This window comes from Rhineura floridana, chromosome 8 (genome assembly GCF_030035675.1).
Source record: "Rhineura floridana isolate rRhiFlo1 chromosome 8, rRhiFlo1.hap2, whole genome shotgun sequence".
In the NCBI taxonomy this organism is placed as follows: domain Eukaryota; kingdom Metazoa; phylum Chordata; class Lepidosauria; order Squamata; family Rhineuridae; genus Rhineura; species Rhineura floridana.
In genome coordinates, this window is record NC_084487.1 from 8,014,462 (window position 1) to 8,036,373 (window position 21,912).

A 21,912-nucleotide genomic window follows, 5' to 3' on the forward strand; every position below is an offset into this window, starting at 1 on the left:
TGCATTTGCAGAAATCAAGGTCTCCGGCCACTCCTAAAAATAATTATCTGGTCAAATCGGAAGCCAGCAGGGCAGCTAGCTGAGAAGAATTGCCTTTAATATTGACTACAACATGGAAGGCTATAGCCGGCTTTGGCGTCCTCCCGCCGACAAATGAGTTTGCCTGCGCCCGGGAAGGGACCACGCAGCACCATCAATGCACAGGAAAGAAGCAGAGAATTTATATTCCAATAGACAAATCTAGCGGTGCTGCTACTTAACCTGTGCAGGCCTCCCCATTGGGCAGTGGTTGCACCAGCAAAATCGATGACAAAGGAGGCCACTCGAATCTATTAAGCGTACAATTTTTAAAAATGCAAGAGGTTCAACTGCACTTAAATACAGAGTGCATTTTATCAAGATGGCAATGCCCAACAACAACCAGTCTTTATGTATTCTTAGAAGAAACCTCAGCCTAGCAGGTGTCTCAGCTGCATTCCCTTCAGCATGGGGAGAAAGTCATAAGTAAGCCAGGTCGCTTGGCTGTGTGTGTGTTCAGAGCTTGGAAAAGTTACTTTTTTGAACTACAACTCCCATCAGCCCAATCCAGTGACCATGCTGGCTGGGGCTGATGGGAGTTGTAGTTCAAAAAAGTAACTTTTCCAAGCTCTGGTTTTCTTTTTATTTCGGAGGGATTGTTTTCAGCCTGAGGGCCACATTCCATTCTAGGCAATCGTTTGGGGGCCGCACGCCAGTGGTGGGCGAGGCCAGAAGCAAAAGTGAGTGGAGCAACAAATGCAATGTTTACCTTTGCATAGTGGGCTAGTTGCTATACAATGTACTGCATTGCCTTCAAGCCGATTCTGACTTATGGCGACCCTAGGAATAGGGTTTTCATGAAGCTGAGAGGCAATGACTGGCCCAAGGTCACCCAGTGAGCTTCATGGCTGTGTGGGATTTGAACCCTGGTCTCCCAGGTCATAGTCCAACACCCAGAGTCTGTGAGTTCAAATCCCTGCTTGTGTCTCCTGGGTGTCAAGGGCCAGCTAAAGATCACCCCCACAGTGAGTGGCTCAGGGGTTACGTGCCCTGCCATCTGTATCTGCATCTGTGGGCAAGCTGCAGAGTCCCAAGGAGCCCAGTTGCCCCCCAGCTGGCAGTTGCGGACAAGGAAGGGGCTGGTTTGTGCAGCAGTGGCAAGCTGAGCAGGCCCTAGCCAGCTGGTGAGGACTAGCCTCAGGAGGAGGCACTGATTAACCCCCTCTGAATACCGCTTACCCTGAAATCCCTATTCATAGGGTCGCCATACGTCGGGATCGACTTGAAGGCAGTCCATCCAGTTTCTGTACACACTCGCACACGGCTCTCCATCCTCCATCCAGATGAGCAACAGGCATGAGAAGAGTTCAGAGACACATTCCACCCAGGGAAGAACACTCAAGGAGCATGCAAAGAAGGGTGTCACCTGGGAAGAGAGGGTGTGGTATGGGGGAGAGTTCAGAGGGCCAGAATGAGAGGTGTGGAAGGTCACATGATGGAAAAGAGGTGGGGCGGGATGTAAATTTAAGAGCTGAGAGTTCTGGGGCCCGGGTGCCACCACTGAGAAAAGCCATCTCTGATTGTCACATGATTCACCACTGACAGTGACACCCAGCGCCACAAAAACCTAATTTTGAAGGGGGAAGGAAAGAATTTAGAAAGCTGCCTCATACTGAGCCAGTGCATTGGTCCATCTAGCTCATTATTGTCTTCACTGACTGGCAGAGGCTCTCCAGGATTTCACACAGGGGTCTCTCCCAACCATAACCGGAGATTCCTGGGATTGAACCAGGGACCTTCTGCATGCAAAGCAGGTGCTCTCCCGCTGTGCTATGCCCCTTCCCCCAAAAGATCATAGGAAGCTGTCTGATAGCATCTCAGGCTACTGGTGTGTCTAGCTCAGTGATTTGCACAATGACTCTGCAGGATTTCAGACGGGTCTCTCCCAGCCATACCTGCAGATGCCAAGGGTTGAACCTGGGATCTTCTCCATGCAAAGCAGATGCTCTGCCACTTAGTTACAGCTCTTTCCTGATGTATATGCCTGTTTTGGAGACAAGATGCCTCTACAACAGCAAACCTTAGGAATCAGTTCTGGAGTATACAGTATGAGTCTTTTCTAGAATATGGAACTTCCCATAAACATAGGAGCACAAGCTGGCCCATCTACTCACATATATGCTCACATGGCAAACCAGATGCCTATGGGAATCCTGCAAGTAAGACCTGAGTGCAATGACACTCTGCCCACATTTGATTTCCAGGAGCTGGTTTTCAGAAGCATGCTGGCTCTGACCTTGGAGGAAGAGCATAGCCATCATGTCTAATAGCCATTGATAAAGATGCTTTTTACATAGCTGGTAAGAGAGTTTGGAAGATAGGATTAACTCTTCCTCTGATTCTGTGCTACATTGAAGCTTTTTTAAAAAAAAGCCCCCATGGGGCCAATGGGAGCTTTAAAAAAATAACCAACTGGTAACACAGGGGTGATTTTTGTTAAGATTGCAGTGGGGGAGGAAAGAGTTCAACCGCTCTTCCCCATGTGCTGTGATCCTGATAAAAATTGTACCTACATCTGTAATCAAACTTTAAAAGTCAATGGCATGGTTGCAGGTAATGCAATTAGCATCATTTGTCATTAAGCCCTTAGCAGGTGCGTGAAACTAGGCACCAGGGGTCAAGACACAAGCAAAGACATCCCCTCCATGTCCCAGGCCTTTTTGAAGTCTGGGGACAGCCTGTGGCACCTTTGTATGAATGACAGCTTTGGCTTTTCGGGTCTGCTCTCCCCTTCCTTGCATTCCTTACTTTTGTGCTGTCCTTGTTGCATGGGAAATGTTTTATTGCTTGTGACAAATTCAGTTAAGCTGCACTGATGAAGTTCTAAGTAGTGTTACGGATTTGGCAGCGTGGAGAGGAACCAAAGGTCAGCCATAGCCCCTTCTCACAGCTCTGCCACACCACTGCATGTTAACAAGCTGGTCCCTCTCAGAACATCTGCTCTTCCCCAGGGCTCTGCAAAAGAGGAGGCACTGATGCTGGACTTCGAATGAGGGAGGGAGGAGAAAAGGGTCCAGTCTTGTAGCTTTAAGGCTAACTTGTGCTCTCGTTCTCTAAAAAAACAAAGGACTGAGCTCAGCTTTGAATCTTGGTTTCTCTGACTGTGCTTCAGAGGTAGAGGAAGAGGACCTCTAGTGCCAACCCATCCATGAATAAAAGATTGCTGGAGGTGTGCCTGACCTCCCTAGAATGTCTTGGGTTACAAAGTTGTGTCTAGAAGGACACAAAAGTCTGATGGTTGCTGCGCGCAAACACAATCCACTCCCACATTCCACACTGCACCTAAGTTATGTATCATGCTACACCAATTTGCCTGTATAAGGAAGGACCTTAGTTCAGTGTCAAAAGACCTGCTTTGCAAGCGGAAGAGTCCTGGTTCAGTCCCCACCATCTCCAGATAGTGCTGGGAACGCCCCCTGTCTGAAACCCCGGAGGGTCTCTGTCAGTCAGTGCAGAAAACACTGCGCTAGATGGACCAGTGGACTGACTCAGTGTAAGGCAGCTACCAAAGTTTGTGAAGGCAGTTTAGAATCACAGGGCTCATTCACACGGGAGCTGAACTTAGTTTTAAAGACAATGCTTTTCCCATCGCGATGGGAGTTTAAACGGCACACATCCTACCTTCCAATCTCTGTTTTCCCTTACTGAAGGGAAAGAGTCAATCACACAGCTTCCTAATGACCACGCCCTCTTAAAGTCAAATGATCACTTCCTCTGGTTACCTTGGCAACTGAGCATGCTCAGTTTATTCCAGAGTAAGTTTCATAAAAAAAGAAAAAATCCTCAAGTTTGATTATTTGTCTTTTCAGAATCCAGCAGAAATGCAAATAGTTGTTTGAACAATATTATGCTTTTTTGCACAAGTTAGGGGGGAAAGAAAGAAAAAAGCACAGTTTGCAGCAGGCTTGCAGAACGGGAGCCAGCAGAAATGGCATAACAAATGGAGGAGGAAGGAGTGGGTGTGCACTCACAAAAGCATCAGAGCTAAGTATCTACAAGTTCCTAGAGATACGAAGCACAGACGATTTTTCCTTCCCTGTTCGGATTAAAATTGAATTGATTTGCTGTGGATTAAAAGCTAAAAGCAGCAGGACGCCTTCCCTTTGCCTCCTATGTAATGTGATCGCTGTGAATTAAACAGGCATACAAGTAGAACCCATCTCACATTAAATCGCCATGTGAACCGGCTCATACAATTGTAGAGTAGGAAGGGGCCTATAAAGGCCATGGAGTCCAACCCCCTGCTTGATGCAGGAATCCAAATTAAAGCATGTCACAACAGTAGCTACTTTTAGGCAAGGTGGCTGACCCTCTTTGGGAAAGGGCTGTAGCTCAGTGATAGAGCATCTGCTTTGCATGCAGAAAGTCCCAGATTCAATCCCCATCATCTTTAGGAGCCACTGTCAGTCAGTGTAGACAATACTGAGCTACATGGATCAGAGCTCAGTCTAAAGGCAGCTAGAAGAGTTGTGGGTCAGTGGTAGAGCATCTGCTTTGCATGCAGAAGGTCCCAGGTGCAATCCCTAATGGCATCTCCAGAGAAGGCTCGGAAAGAAGACCTATCTGAAATGCTCAAAAGCCACTGCCAGTCAGTGTAGACAATACTGAGCTAGATGGACCAATGCTATGGCTCTGCATGAAACAACTTTCTAAATTCTTCCTTTCATTCATTCTTCCAAAATTAGATTTTGTGCCATATAAGATACAGGAATTAAAAAAATAAAAATAAAATAAGTACATATACTACCCTGGGAGTGTTTTAGGATCATAACAAGAATGTCAAAGATGCACCTGCAAATAAGATAGAACATAACAGAAAATAAGCAGCAGGAATAAAACCATTGTCTATGTCTCTCTAAAAAAAACACATTGTGGAGATGAGACGGCTGAGCAGAGTATGCTGGGTAGGGATGCACAAGAATTCTGCTCAGTTTGGATTTGGTACTGAATTTTCCATTACTTTGCTTATTCTCAATTGCTGAGCACTGGATTTTAATTTATTTATTTATTTATTATTGGATTTGTATCCCGCCCTTCCTCCCAGCAGGAGCCCAGGGCGGCTAACAAAGCGCTAAAAACACTTTAAAACATCATAAAAACAGACCTTAAAATACATTAAAACAAAACAACACTAAAAACATTTTTTTTAAAAAGGGTTAAAAACATTTTTTTTAAAAAACCACATATTAACAAGCAATTCCAACACAGAAGCAGACTGGGATAGGTCTCAACTTAAAAGGCTTGTTGAAAGAGGAAAGTCTTCAAAAGGCACCAAAAGGATAGCAGAGACGGCGCCTGCCAAATATTCAAGGGGAGGGAATTCCACAAGGTAGGTGCCGCCACACTAAAGGTCCGTTTCCTATATTGATAAGATAAGGTGGTATCTGCAGGAGGCCCTCACCTGCAGAGCACAGTGATCGACTGGGTATATAAGGGGTAAGACGGTCTTTCAGGTATCCTGGTCCTGAGCTGTATAGGACTTTGTACACCAAAACTAGAACCTTGAACTTGGCCGGTAGCAAATGGGCAGCCAGTGCAATTCTTTCAGAGGCAGGGTGACATGTTGGTGATACCCTGCCCCAGCGAGCAGTCTCACCACCGCATTTTGCACCAGCTGCAGCTTCTGGACCAACCTCAAGGGCAGCCCCACATAGAGCGCATTACAGTAATACAGCCTGGAGGTTACCAGTGTGTGGACAACAGTGGTCAGGCTATCCCAGTCCAGAAACGGCCACAGCTGTCTTATCAGCCGAAGCTGGTAAAAGGCACTCTTAGCCACGGAGGTCACCTGGGCCTCTAGAGACAAACATGGATCCGAGAGCACCCCAGGCTACGGACCTGCTCTTTCAGAGGGAGTATGACCCCATCCAAAGCAGGCACCTGACCAATTATCCAAACTCGGGAACCACCAACCCACAGTGCCTCCGTCTTGCTAGGATTTAGACTCAGTTTTTTGGCCCTCATCCAGCCCACCACCGAGTCCAAGCAGCAGTCCAGGGCTTGCACAGCCTCTCCTGATTCAGATGTTATGGAGAAATAGAGCCGGGTATCATCAGCATACTGCTGACATCTCGCCCCAAAGCTCCTGATGACTGCTCCCAAGGGCTTCATATAGATGTTAAACAGCATGGGGGACAAGATGGTACCCTGCAGCACCCCACAGCACAACTGGCAGGGGGCCAAAAGACAGTCACCCAATGCTATTCTCTGAGAACGACCCTGGAGATAGGATCGGAACCACTTTAAAACAGTGCCTCCAATACCTATCTCACCAAGTCGACCCAGAAGGATACCATGGTCAATGGTATCAAAAGCCGCTGAGAGATCAAGTAAGAGTAACAGGGTTGCACTCCCCCTGTCCTTCTCCCGATGAAGATCATCCATCAGGGCGACCAAGGCCAATTCAGTCCCATAACCAGGCCTGAACCCTGGCCTGGCAAATTTCCCCAGCTATTTTTGAAAATAGACTTTAAAAAAGAATCTCTAAAATATTGATTGTAAGAATAATTCATTGATATTTCCTTTTAAAATATTGATATTTCCTTCAAAATATTGATATTTAAATATCAATATTTCTGTCAAAATATCAATATTTCCTTTTAAAATATCAATAATAATATCAATACTATACTGCATGAAACCCCTCCCCCCAGCGATCAGTAAAAGCAGCTAGGAGATACAGAATGATCTCGACTTGATGCCAGCCTGTTAGATCAATGAAATGCTTTCGAACCAGCTCCTGCCAACGGATCCCATCCCTAGTGCTGGGTCAGAAGAGAAGGGGGCAGGGATTTATCTTGGGAAAGGTGGAGAATAGAGAGGGCATTGACCACAAGGGAAAGTAAGAGCTTAAACTTCCCACCTTTGACAAGAGGTACATGTGCTTTGGAATTCCTTTAATACATTTAAAGCAGTATTATGCCACAGTCATGGCTTCCCTCAAAGCATTGTGGGAACTGTAGTTTGTTAAGGGTGCTAAGACCCCTATTCCCCTCACAATTCCCAGAGTAGTTTAACAGTCTATCCCTCTTCCCAGGGAACTCTGGGGATTATGGATAGGGATCTCCTAACAACCCTCAGCACCCTTCACAAATAACACTTCCCAGGATTCTTTCAGGGAAGCCATGACTGTTCAAAGTGTTATGATACTGCTTTAAATGTATAGTGTAGATGGGGCCTGAAAGTGTTCTGGTTTTGCCTCCTGATAGACATGAGTCTCTCTCTTTCTCTCTCTGCAAAAATGTATATTCTTCTGAGCCTCTAACATGAGTTCTCTTGATCCTGGGAGCTGAAGCGACTTCCATTTTATCTGAAGTTGGGGCCATATGTTGGGGAATAATTAATTATTCCAATTAGCAGTTGCCATTGTTTTGTACTGAACCCAAGGTTCTCTCTGAAGGCAGACCAGTTTGGTTTTATTATTTTTGTTATTTATTAAATTTATATCCCGCCCTTCCTCCCAGTAGAAGCCCAGTAGGGTTTGACAGAGACATGGGGGGGAAAACACCCCCAATTGGAAGAGCTGATAACCTCGGCGGTTTGCAAATGTCCCTCATTCCCTTGTTCCACTTGCATACTAATTGGTGGAGGAGCCCATCTTGGGGCACCCAGGTACTTGCTGCTATATCATGACGAAAGGGAGATGCCACTATCCCCTGATCTCACATCCCCTGTGGGCCTCGGATGCCAAAAGAAGCTCCATGCCCCTCCGCACCTGAATGGCAGAAGCGGTTGCATAATTATGCCATTCCTGTAATTGTGTCTGCTGTCTGAAACACATGGACTCATTACAAGCTTTTCATATGCTAAATGATTATTAACGAGCACGCTTCCAAACTGCTGGCAGCGGCAACAGCAAAAAGTCCTCCGCAAGACAATTAGCTCCATGCCATAGCTAAAACCGAGACCACCCTAGAAGATTTCAGAACTGAAATGAGATTATCATTAGCGAAGTTGCTCTTTTGCCTTTTGATGAGCAGACGAGTGACTGTGGGAGGAAGTGTAACCAAGGCAAGAAGCCCACACCCCCTCCTCTTGGTATTCCTCATGCAGAAAGCAGTTTTCAGAATGCGTCAGAACTTCCTGGTATTGTTGAAGGCTTCCCTTCTTTCTAAGATGTTGGGGATTTCCACTCACCCCCCTCCTCTGGATGTATTGGCAGTAATATTGCTAACCAAGTCATCAATGTTACGAGTAAACAGAGGCAAATTGGGAGACCCTAGTGATTTGGAGGGATCTCCCCGTTTTCAGATTGCCCCCATGATTTTATTATTATGAAAAAATAGAGATGGAGGGAAATTAGATGGTTTTTGCTGTACAATAGATTGCACAAATCACAGGAGTGACATTCCTGACCCTCTGTTTTGTTTTCATTCATTTATATATAAAAGCATTTATGTACTGCAAAATATCAGGACAGCATACAGCAATATAAAAACATTTAAAAGCAATAAAAACCAATCATTAAAATAACTGGCTACTCAAAAAAACATTTTAAACAGCTGCATAGGCCTGTCAACACACACATACACAAAAGTCTTCAAGAGATGCCTGAAAGTCAAAAGTGAGGATGCCTGCTGAATCTCTGCTGGAAGAGTGTGCCATAGCATGGCACCGGTGACAACTAACAGCACTTCTGTGGATTATCTCAGTGATCAGGCTGGGATATAAGGGCTCAGGTGGTCCTTGAGGTATCCTGGACTCACATTGTCAGGGCTTTGTATATCAACGCAAGAGCCTTGAACCTGGACCAGTAGGACATGGGCAGCTAGTGCTGTCTTCTGCCTGCCCCCGTGAGCAGTCTAGCCGCTGCATTCTGCACCAGTTGGAGTTTCCAGCGCAGGTCCAATGGCAGCCCCACATAGAGCACACTGCAGTAATCCAGTCTCAAGGTTACCAGTGCATGGACTACAGTGGGCAAGTTATCGTGATCTAGATATGGCCATAGCTGGCATCCCAGACAAAGCTGGTAAAAGGCACTCCTAGCCACCAAGGCCACTTGGGCCTCTAATGACAAAGATGTATCCAGGAGTCCCACAAGCTATGTACCTGCTTCTTTAGAGGGAGTGCAACGCTATCCAGAACAAGCAACTTGCTTATCTTCTGGACACGGGAACCACCTACCCACAGAGCCTCCATCTTTCCAGGATTCAAACTCTGTTTATTTGGTGTCATGCAGTCCAAGACACAGGTCCAAAGCTTGCACAGCCTCTCCTGATTCAGATGTCATGGAGAATTAAAGCTGTGTGTCATCAGTGGACTGATGGCACCTTGTCCCAAAAGCCCTCATGATCGCTCCCGGTGGCTTCATATAGACGGTAAACATCATTGGAGGGAAAATAGTGCCCTGCAGAGTCCCATAGCATAGGTGCCAGAGAATCAAAGGCTACTACTGAAGTGCTACTATCTGAACTCGACCATGCAGATAGGAACAGAACCACTGCAGTACAATACGTGCAATAGCCATCCCACGCAGTTGATCCATGTGGATACCGTGGTCAGTGGCATCAAAAGCCTCTGAGATTGAGTAATAATAATAGGGTTGCACTCCCTTGTCCCTCTCCTGATACAGGTCATCCATCAGGGCGATCAAGGACAAAAATTTCCCCAAGCCAAGCCTAAACCCAGATTGAAATGGATCCAGATAATCTGTGTCACTTGCAGTTGCTTTGCTACCACCTTCCCCAAACATGATGTTCACTTGCTTCTTCTGAAGCTTGGAGGCTTAATGCTGTGTTTGTGTGTGTGTGTGTGTGTGTGTGTGTGTCTGAGAGACAGAGAGAGAGAGAGAGAGAGAGAGAGAGAGAGATGATACTCACCGATACAGAGTTCCATCGCCTCTCTTTTTTTGCTGCCCATAGCAGCTATTGCATGCCAACATCCACATCACTTTTATCAAGATATGAGTACCGGCAAATCATTTTGTACCAATAAACCCCTGTGTAGGCCAAATTTGGTTTCCTTCCTCAGTGAGGACTGATCCACAAACTATGAAATATGTAAAGGGTATTAGAGTGTGATGAGTCTTTATCTGATTGCCCAGCGATAGACTTGAGGGGAAGTAGAAAAAGGATTTGTTTGAAAATGTAACTATGTGTTTCTAGTAGAGCTGTGCACCGGTGGTCTCTCAAAATCCATGTGGGGAGAAAAATTGGAGGGGAATCATTTCATTGAGTTTCTCCCTGGGGAGGAGAAATCCTCCCACAGTTTCTCAGTGGTGAGACTTACCATTGGCAGTGGCTAGGGCACAGCTTCTTCCTTCCTACGGTGTTTTTTTTTTTTTTCATTTCGTTTTGGCGGCTGCTGCTGCTGCGGCTATAGTTGACATCATCATCAGCAACTGTGTTGGCAGCCTGGCTAACGTTTTGCAGCCCTTGGCCTAGCATTCTTCTGGATCCTTTTTGGTGGGGGGAGGGAGGAGAGGGAGGCTGCCACGGAAAATAATGGAGAATATGTGGAGGAAGATTCTGCCAAGCGGCCCTCCTTTTTTAGTGGGGGAAGATTGAGCAAAAGGGGGAAATGTCCTAAGAAATTCCAGACCAGCTCTAGTTCCTAGCATGGCTTAGGCCTGATTCAAAAGTACCACTGATCATACATCTAAAACTTACCCATATAGTAGTATTCTTTGCCCCTGTTATCTTATTTAAACTGGGTGGCCTTGCTTGGATAGGAAGAACATGCTTTGCCTGCTGAAGGTCCCAGGTTGAATTCCTAGCGCCTCTGAACGGGGCAGGAAAAGCCCCCATCTGAAACATTGGAGAGACGCTGCCAGTCAGTGTAGACAACACTAAGTAGAACGGGTCTGGCTCAATAATTTTATTATTATTAGTAGTAGTTTGGATTCTTACCTGCACTTCACAATAAGGTCTCAACACTTTAACATTTCGGTATTAAAAACAGTTTTAAACAAATGACAGCCACGGGAATAGGGTGGGTCCTGCCAATGTTTCAGGTGCTGATGGCCAGGGTAGAAGGCAGCTTCCTCTCACCGAGTGTGTGGCATTAGCAGTCCAGGGATCTTAAGGGGAAGGGCCATAGCTCAGTGGCAGAGCATCTACTTTGCATGCAGAAGAACCCAGGTTCAATCTCCAAGTAGGACTGGGGAGAGGACCCTGCCTGAAACCCTGGGGAGATGCTGCAAGTCAGTGCAGACAGTACTGAGCTAGGTGGACCCATGGTCTGACACACCATAAGGCAGCTTCCTCTGTTCCCATGTTGTGGCCCAGGCATGTACTGTATGGGCATGTGTAACGACAGAGTACCTGGTCCATGCACCGGTACATTTTTTGTTCATGTCCAGCATAATGTTTAAATTGGGCCTGTATATAAGCTGCGGAACAGATAAAAGCATCTTCTTTCTGGCTGAGCCCTATGAAGTATATTGATACTACCAGAGGCTGGCAATGGCACATTGTGTGAGATCACCCACCTATGGCAGAGTGAGATTTGAATTCAGATCCAAATCTCAAACTACAGAGGCAGCAGGAAGAAGAGTTTTAAAAGGCCTTTGAGGAAAGAGGGGTAGAAGCAGAAGTGTGTTTGCAGTGGAATTAAAGGTTCCAGTGGATTGTCTGCTGCCTCCTTGAGGATCCTGGCGGTATTACACACATGTACATGGAATCACAGATACACCAGCCTAGTCAGCTGCAAGGATTTGACTGCAGTTTATCAGACCTTCAGGAGCCACTGCGCTCCAGACAGAAGCAGGAAGAGTCAATTAGACAAAAGCAGACGCTGGATCTGTCAGATGCACCGACTCTCCCCAACCCCTCTCCTCTACAGACGGATGACAGGTCTGGAGTAATAGAGGTGTCTCAGCGCCTCTGACGGGAACAGGCACCGAGAGCCAGCGCTCTGCAAATTAAACTGTCATTCCATCCCAGACGGCATTCAAGCTTGATATCTGGAGTGCTTCACAAGTGCTGCCTCTGTCTGGCTGTCACCCAGCCACACAAGAGCACCTGGGCTAGGACAGGAAAAAAGAGACTGGGGGGGTGACAGTGGTGGAAAAGATTAACATGCAACAGACCTCAACAGGAATCCACTTCCAGGGCCTCTAAATGCTTCTTCGCCTGCACTGTGGGGTCGCTAAGCTTTTGCACTTGATTGTTTGACAGGTGATGTGAGCCCCATGGGGGACCCTCTCCTCTCCAGCACCAGGTTGGTTTTCTGGAGTTAGCGTCTGACAGGACTGAGAGGGGCGAGGCGATGGAGACGTTGCTGAGCAAAGCAGACAGTGTGATGAGCCACTGTGAGGAGTGGTGGATGCTAGATGTGGGATAAGGGTGGTGCACAACCATCCTCTTTTGTGAGTTCACCTTTCTTCTTAGGTTCAACCCTCTGATTGTGTTTCCTTCACCACCAGGATCAGAGGGCTTTGCTCCCCTAGAGTGATAAGTGGGGATGCACCTGTTGGATACATTGGGTACTAGAAGAGACATTCAAATCCTATCTGTTTATAGGTTCAGCAAGTGCTTTATCCTTCCCAATACTTCAGATGGTGTTCCCTAACTTGGACAAAAAGAAACATGAGGAAAAGGGATTGCCAGTGGAGTGGGTGCGTAGCAAGACCAGACTTGGACCACAGTCACACCATATATTTATTCCACTATTATTCCACTTTAAACTGTTGTGGCTTTCTCCCAAAGAATGCAGGGAGCTGTCATTTGTTAAGGGTGCTGGGAGTTGTTAGGAGACCCCATTCCCCGTCATAGAGCTACAATTCCCAGGGAAGAGAGATTAAGTGTTAAACCACCCTCACTTGTAGCTCTATGAAGAAAATGAGGCTCTCCTAACAACTCTCAGCACCCTTCACAAACTACCCTTCCCAGCATTCTTTGGGAGAAGCTATGACTGTTTTAAGTAGAATAAATGCATGGTGCGAATGTGGTCTTGATCTCTGCAAGGGCTGCCTTCACACTCTAAAACAACCCAGAATTTGGGGGCAGACTTTGCTGTCGATCATGGTGGAATAGACTGTGGAATTTGGGGGAGACTCACCAGATTGGAGCATTGGTTCCACCTAGAACTGGTCTACCATCACACACAGTTCCACCTTGAAATGAAGAGCTGTTGTCTAGCCCAATCTGCTGTATCTGAAGAAAGAAGCTTCAGGATATGTGTGGTCATTGTTCTGCTCTGCAGAAAACATCCAGTCAGAACGGGGCTTAAATTTGGCAGCCAGACTACCCCACATTCAAATCCTGTCTGGGGAAAGTATGACGATTGTCTTATACCAAATCAGACCATGGGACCATCTAGAAAATTTGGAGAATCATAGAATCATATCGTTGGAAAGTACATCAAAGGTAATCCAACCTCTTGCTGATGCAGGAATCCCACTACTGTAGCTTCTCTGATGGGTGGCCAACCATCCTCTGCTGATGAAAACCTCCAACAACGGAGATCCACCACCATCCCCTTGTTGAGCAGCTCATGCCACCAAGAAGGGATCCTGAATGTTTAGTCTACATTCTTTTTTTCTTGTAATTTAAACCTATTGGTTTGAGTCCTACGCTCTGGAGCAACACAAAACTAATTTGTTCCATCATCTACATGTGACAGCCCTTCATATATTTGGGGATGGCTATCATGTTGCCTCTTAATTTTCTCTTCTCCAGGCTAAATATACCCAACTCCTGCAGTCAGGAAACCAAATTCAGATGGCTGCTGTGTTGTCACCGTCTTTGGCATTCCTCTCTCATGGGGAAAAGGAAAGTGGGGAGTGTGTCCAAAAGGCTCTGATTCTAACTAGTGGGACAAGGGACCTCAAGGGCTCAAAGCATTCAGAGGTGACCCCTACAAATGCAGAGTTGGCTACCCTAAACACGGTCACTTCTCCCCCCAGCAAAGGTGTTTTTCATTTTGAACCAAGCGTAATACTAGCATCTGCTCTCCTGTTCAGCTCTGCGGGATGGCACACATGAAATATTTATAAAGAGCATGAATGGCTTTCCACAGGCGTCTTTTGGGAACCATAAACCATTCTCCCCATTGCCTAGAACCCCACACACCAGCTGTTCTTGGGCTCAATTTCCTACCTGCAATAAACTCACTCTCACCTATTCATCTGCTGGATGAGCAGCCTAGCTGGAAAACTTTAGCAAACTTGGAGGAAACTGGGACTGATCTCAAAAGGATACTCTTGTCACTGTGCTGGTGCCTGTTGTCTCAGCTGCATTCTGCTCAGCTGCTGTCATTTGCCTGGCACAGCTGTTGGGCGACGAGGACTAGGGTTTTTGTTTTGGGGGACATGCCTGTTTCCCCCTGCAGGGCTGGATCCTGGTGAGGCGTTTTGATTCTCTGCCTGTCCCAAAATGTCTGTTTCAGCATTTATGGGCATCAGCCGTGATCCTTCTACAATTGTGTCAGGACAGTTTGTGGTCTGATTAAACAAACATGAATGCTATTAATCTCTTGGCATGACCAGCCAGGGGGAATATTGTCCAACCATCTGAGCAGGAGATGAGAGCTGGTTTAATTTTGTTCATCAAATTCCACAATGCTGGTCCTGCTCAAGGGGTTGAACAATAACAAAAGGTTTCAATATTTGGGGCTTTGGAGTTTAGAAAAAAGGCAAGTAAGAGGTGACATGATACAAGTGTATAAAATCATGGATAGGGAGATGTTTTTTTCTCTCTCTCTCCTAATACTAGGAGTGGGGCCATCCAACGAAGCTGAATGTTGGAAGATTCAGGACAGACAGAAGGAAGTACCTCCTCACAAAATGCATAGTTAAACTATGGAATTTGCTCAAAGATGTAGTGATAGCCAACAACTTGGATGGCTTTAAAACGGGATTAGACAAATACCTGGAAGACATTGCTGGCTGCTACCCATGATGGCTATGCACTACCTCCACTGTTGGAGGCAGTGAGGCTGTCGGCACACTAGTCACTTCAAAAGCAGAGTTTTTCTGGCTGCATTTTGAAGTGAGTTTGCCCTCTGCTAGACACCCCTCCCTTCCCCACTGCTGACTTAGACCTTTCAGGACCGCCCACAGCAAAGCGTTGGGCCAATCACCGTCATTTCCTGAGCCTATAGGCCACACCTGGAAGGCAAATGGGCTGATCTACCAATCAATGGAGAAATTTGGCTGAAGCTGAATTAAAAATAATAATAATGCACTCGAGCTGATCCAGTCAGGATTTAGAGTAAAACGGGTCAGAGTTTGACTAGCGTTGTGTGCCCCCATTTTCAGAAAAGAGAGGTGGAGATCTACTGGAACCGGCACAACAGTAAGTGTGTCTCTACATGAAGCCTCTGAATACCAGTTGCCAGGACGTGGGGCTGTTGCACTCTTGTCCTGCTTGTGGGCTTCCCTTTGGAGCACCTGGTTGGCCACTGTGAGAACAGGATGCTGGACTAGATGGGTCACTGGCACTGGGCTCTTCTGATGCTCCTTTAGGAGGGCAATCTTTTAAAGAGACTTGTGTTCCCTGTCCTTACCTTCTTTCATGGGGTGTCTGTTGAAAGCTTCCCTGGAGGTGCACAACTTTTCAATACTTTCTTAAGATACTGTCTAATAATATTTAGGCACTTTTGTTCAGCCATGGATCGTGGTGCTTTACAGAGGGTGTGCAATCTCTTTTCTCCTTGGCAGAATGTTCTGGAGATACTTTAGATTGATTGATTGATTGATTGATTGATATTTATTTATTTATTTGACAAATTTCTATCCCGCCCTTCCTCCCAGAAGGAGCCCAGGTGGCAAACCAAAACACTAAACACTCTAAAACATCTTAAAAACAAAAGTCTTAAAACATATTAAAACGTCTTTAAAAACATATTAAAACATCTTTTTTTTAAAAAAAGCCTTTAAAAACATCTTAGAAAGCAATTCCGACACAGACTGGGACAAGGTAAGATAATCAGATATCCTCTGGAGCAGGTGTGGGCAACTTGTGACCCTCTGAACGTCACTGAACTATGGCTGCTATCATCCTTAACCATTTGCCACGCTGGCTGGTGTTGATGTGAGTGAGATTTCGGAAACATCGGAAAGGCTACAGGCTCCCCACCATAGATCTAGAGAAGTTCTTTCCTTTTTGCGAGTGTGGACCAACGGAAAATTGCCAGGGGTGCAATCAAATGGAAGGCCATTTAATATTTTGCTGCTGTTCTGCAAATCCAAGCGCATGTAGAGCTCATATTTTCTAGTGTGATGGATGAAGAAAAATAAAACAACATTTTTCTTCAGCTTCAACACTGACCTGATCATCAAAAGCAGCATGTGTTATGAAAATCACAGGCCTGAGGGTAGGCTGCTGGGGTGGGTCCCTTTAACTGGTGACTGTTTGGAGGGGGGAAATTAATAGATTGCTGCAGTGCCATATTATGCAAATTGCAGGCCCTAGACTGAGGCATTGTGAGCCTGTCTGATAATCTGGCTCTGGCCATAATGGCTTTTTTCTGAATCATCCGGGCATGGGGTGAGGGTGGAAGTGGGTGGAAGTTGGATCATGTGCAGAGCTGACTACTGATACTGCCCCCACTCTTTTGCAACTTTTTTGAGGACCACCTGAACAGAGCTCAATGGACCGCAGTTCTTCTCCAGAGTTACTTTGGGGAGCTCATAGCTCAGGGGCAGAGCACATTCTGTCCTTGCAGAAAGCCTGAGACTGGCTTTTCCAGCTGAAAATCTCTCAAGCAGCAGGGCTGGGAAAGATCTCTGCCTGAGCCCCTGGAGAACCCCAGCAGTCAGAGCAGACAACGATGGCTGGGCTCGATGGACTAATGGTCTGACTCACAGAGTTGGAAGGGACCTCCAAGGTTATCTGGTCCAACCCCTTACCAAGTCAGGAAATCCACCATGACAACAGTAAAAGGCACTTCAGATGTGTTGCAGGAAGACTCTTAACCAGCGGAGGCTGCTTCTTTAAGGCGAATGGGCCACTAACCCCATCCTGCCCTCAGTCAGCCCTCGCCTGTCCAGCCTCCTTCTCTAAAACCAGTCCAGGGAGTGGCACTGCTTGCCAACTTCCTCCTCCTGCGTCTCAGCGTTGCCCTTATAGAACTCAGCAGGGAGGAGGAGGAGGGCAGAACTAGAATGAGGTGGCTCTGCCTGTTGATTGGCTCTCTGGCACCACCTACTGTTGGGCTCCCTGCTTTCCGCCCTCCCAGTTCCCATGGGCACCAGCCACTACCGCTCTTTATGGTTCCATAAAGAGCAGGCCAGGGGTAGTCACGTTAACCAGGCAAAACTGGTATGCCAGAGCCGGCTTTCCTGCTGCCTTGACTTCAAGAATTAACAGGCCTCCCTTGCCTTGCTTGCATCCTTACATTCTGCAGTGCCAGTTCCCCCCCTTTTTTTCTTCTGCCACAGGAGACTTGGTTGCTGAACTCAGCAGGTGGCTGCGGCACCGTCAACAAGGCACCTGTCTGCTATTTTGGCTCCTTCCCCTTTCTGTCTCTGTAATTATAAAATCGCGGATGGCACTGGCGAGAGGGGCTTTTTTGTACATGTGTGTGCGCCTGTGTGTGCGCGCAAAATGTCAAATGGAAGAAATTAAAAATGTAAATGACAGAGCCTAATTAACCAGTTGACAGCAGAGCGCAGCTGCTGGTGATAGTGACTGATTACCTTCTGCAAGTCATGTCCTCCAAGGCCTGCCGTACTTGCAGAGGGTGGGGGGAGGGCATCCAAAATAGCAAGTTCCTCAAAGAGACAGTGTCTCATGTCCACAGGCATATTGCACTAGATCCGAGTTATGCCAGGACCAGCTTAAGTCTATAGGCAGCCATATCCAAGTCTAGACCTGGAGGGTGATTTTTCAAACTCAGGGTTAACGACGTCAGTTGCTGGTGCCCGAAGTGCAGGAGGCTGGTCTATTCGGGCAAATGGGGCACTTCCCCACCAGCCCCAGCCAGCCCTCACCTGCTCTGCCTTCTTACTTACATCCAGTCCGGGGGGGGGGAGGGGAGCTCAGCTGTCAGCTTCCTCCTCCTCCTTAGTCTCAGTGTTGCAATTATAGAACTCAGCAGGTTGGCCTCTTTACCCTTTGCCCTGCCCTTCCCATGGGCACCAGCCACCCACAGTGGTTAGTGGCAAATGCCACTCTGTTGATAGGATGGCCAGGAGTGTAGTGGCAAATTCAGAAGTGCAGGGTCCCTTTATGATAGTCATGCAACGACACCTAAGATTATGCAATAAAATGAGCTCTCGGTCTCTTCCTTTGTTTGGAGTACTTTCCTTTACTGATCAGTGCAGATCTCTATGTGTTGCCTTTCAGCTAGATCTACTATTTTCTCTGCATGTACATGGGCAAATATGCTAAGATGCTATAAGGCAAGGAACTTCCTTTGCTGAGTTTCCCTTCTTGGTTGTCATGCTAAAATTTAACGTAACTGCATTTTGGCAGAGCTTATGCATTTTAGGAGGAAACTTAAGCATGGAAATTCCTGATCCTAACCTCTGGTGTTGAGTGCACCCCACTCACCCACCCACACAGACAGACAGATATAGACACAGACACACACACAAGTCCCCCCCAGACCATGTTTTTCTCTTTTCCTTCTCCTTCCCTACTACTCCTGGCTTTGGGCTGGAACAAAACCACACATCTTCCCCCTTCTCCCCTGTTTTGCTCCTGGGTTGATAATAAGATCCTTGTTAACAAACAAACTGGAGGCCCTGCAGCAGAGAGAGAGAGAGAGAGAGTACTCTTCAGGACAAGTTCTCCCCTCCCATACCTCTTTTTCCACTTTTCCTCGCTTGCTTGCTTGCTGCCCATCATTGTCTCCTCAGTTCTTCCCGTGCATGTCTTCTGCCACAACAGACATCCCTAGGAGCCAGTCAGCATGAAAGGGGAGTGTGTTAGCTACTGAGAATAATCTCCTCAGTGGCTGACTCACCTCCTTTCACTCTGATTAGTTCCAATTGCCAGGAAAGGAGGCTGGAAACATAGGGACCCTGTCGGGACCCTGCCTCTCAAAAAATAAGGGGTCTAAGACCCCCTCGGACTCTGGATGACTACACCTCTTTGAAGGGCTGGGTTAAAGTACCTTAAGAAGGAAGAGAAGGAATAGTCTTGAAGTTGTCCATCCACATTTAACTCTGAAGGACTTAAAGTGGGGGAAGTGTTGTGTGATATGGGGAAAGAAAGGTGCTCTGGAGGCTGGTCAAGGGACAGAGATATTAATGGCAATGGGGTGGAGTTAGGCAGTGGCCAGGGAGGAGGGAGGAATTCAGTTTGGTTTGCATTTAAAGCCAAATCATATCAAATGTGCACTTTCAGAAACAACAGGAAAACAGAAACAGCCACCCTTTGGAATTCACACTTGAGTTAATTTTTCAATGCAGTTCCCAACCAATGTTTACCAAAATGCATAGATTAAGGGAAAATGTACATAAAAATTGATATATTCGTGAAAATAACATAGAAACATGCTTTCTGTTAGGAGAAATTGCTTGCAAAAATGTGTACATTCGTCAAAATTGCATACAAAAATGTGTGTATTTGGAGAAATTTGTACTAAAATGCTGAAGAATTTTCATGAGAATTTTTTTTTAAAAAAAATTGCAAATTGCCGCAGAAATGTGGAGAACTGAATTTAAGACTGGAAAATTGAGAAACAGAAAGTCCAGAAATAGATGGATCCTTCCATCCCTAACAATGGCTTAATAAGCAGGGACCTAACCCAAGGAAGCAGCAAGTGATAGAGACATGGCTGGCCAATGAGATGCCCTCTCCATGTTGTTGGACCACAACTCCCATCAGCCCTAGCCAGCATGGCCACTGGAGGGCAACACATTGGCTATCCCTGGCGTAGAAGGGAGAAAGAAAGAAAGAAAGAAAGAAAGAAAGAAAGAAAGAAAGAAAGAAAGAAAGAAAGAAAGAAAGAAAGAAAGAGCAAGTAGCAAAATTACACACAGAGCCCAGAAAGAGAGGAGGACCTCTGGATTGCTGGCAGAGCAGAAGCGGTCTAGCACGGGAAGGAGAGGGCAAAGGGTTGCCAGTTGTAGAATCCACAGCTTGCTAAGGGGATTCTGCCAGTTCTGGCTTCTACTGCCTTGGCAGCATTACGACTAGGGATGGAGGGCTAACTCAATTCACTTTGCTTTTAAAGGCAAACCTATCTAATTTGCACTTTTGGGAACAATACACAAACTGAAAGATGGCCATCCTTTGAAATTTGCGGTAGTCCAAATTTTGCAATGCAGCCCTCCAGCCAAGGAATGTGTACAAAATGCATATACAAGGGCAGAAATGTGCATAAAAATGCACATATTGGTAAAATAACATACAGAAATGCATTATGTGGGAAATTGCTCAGCAAAAATGTGCATATTAGTCAAAATTGCACACAAGTGTGTGTATCAGGAGAAATTCACACCAAAATCCTGATGAATTTTTAAAGAAACTGATTTGGAAATGCGGAGAACTGAAGACTGGAGAAATAAGCTCTGAGAACCCCAAAATGATGGATTCGCTCAAGCCTAAGTGTGACCCAGCTACATGGGGGGGGGCAACAATGAGAGCCAGCAAGCGTGGGGGGAGAGGCCAGAATTCCACGTACAGCATTGAACTGACTGGCCAACTAATTGGCAGGTTTGTTTTGCAGCTTTCCCTTTGACATTATGACCCCCCCACCTGAAAAGTACCTATTGCAAGATGCATGAGAGGAGAGGCTTTGGGGAAGGGAGAATTCCAGGCAGTCTTGATCATCTTCTTCCTGGAGGCCCAGAAAACCCTCGGGGCTGTTCCTGAGTTCATCGATGATTGCATTTCTGTTCTTCTTTTCAGGGTTCCTGGGAAGGAGGGGGCAACTGTACATTCCCATTCTGAAAAGATGGTCATGTTTATATTTAAATGTCATTGGCTCATGCTATATAGCATTTACTTACATGCTTTTAAAATAAATGCCAGCCCTATCCCAATGACTCATAGTTGATAATAGTGGCTGGTAAGAAACAAACACCGACATGTGAAACAGAGACTAAACTATGTCTTGAATTCATAATATGGTGTTTCCACTAACATAAGCTGCATGAAGCATGCAGACATGCTTACTTTTCATGCTGCAATATTGATTTGGAATTTGATGCTATGAGATTTGGGATTTCCAACTGTAGAATCTTAGAGTTGGATGGGCGGTGATGTTCCATGCACAACTGTCCTGCCTTATTTATTTATTTATTTATTTATTTAGCTTTTCAAAACAACAAGTCTTCACAAAATGACTTACAGTTTTAAATCGGTACTGTACCAATTTAATTATATTGGTATAAATCCATTTGCAAAGGAAAAAAAAATCAGTCCAGCAAGCAACACCACAGAAGTAGTAGCCATTTGAAACAGGAAGGTCTTCCAAGCACACCTGAAAAAGGGCTTGGCAAAATCTCTCTGGGAAATAAGTTCCACAGTCACGAGCCAATGCTAAGAAGTCCCTGTTTCTAGTTCCTACCAATCTGAACTTTCGGATCTTTTAAGCTTGTTGTTAAAGACAGCACTGTGGCACAACATTCAATGGCCTCTCTGATCCAAACCAGGTACTACTCAGATATTGGTAAGATGCCGGCTATCAGCGACCAGGACATGAATGCCTACCTGGCTGAGCAGTCCCGCATGCACATGAATGAATTCAACACAATGAGCGCGTTGTCCGAGATCTACTCCTACGTGGGCAAGTACAATGAAGAGGTGAGCTTGGCTGGGGGTGGAGAAGTACAAGATCCTGGTTGCCACACCCCTGTCTCTTCTGTGGTTTTCTTGTGGCTTATGGGGGTGAAAAGCCAGCAGGCAGCATTATTTTATACTCATGTCTTTTTTATTTCATGCAGTAACTACTGTGAGTCATTTGCATGTCTAAAACTCTAATATCTAACTGTGAACC

The 21,912-nt window shown here is 46.1% G+C and overlaps 1 protein-coding gene across 8 annotated transcripts in view; it reads left to right on the forward strand.

The window, feature by feature from the left end:
* PLXNA4 (plexin A4) overlaps positions 1–21,912 on the forward strand; it is a 748,486-nt gene that overhangs the window by 717,564 nt on the left and 9,010 nt on the right. For all 8 annotated transcript variants that reach the window (XM_061638090.1, XM_061638091.1, XM_061638093.1 and 5 more), the window contains one exon: positions 21,569–21,719. In XM_061638090.1, the coding sequence (XP_061494074.1) occupies positions 21,569–21,719 (151 nt within the window). The remainder of the gene's footprint in view (positions 1–21,568; positions 21,720–21,912) is intronic.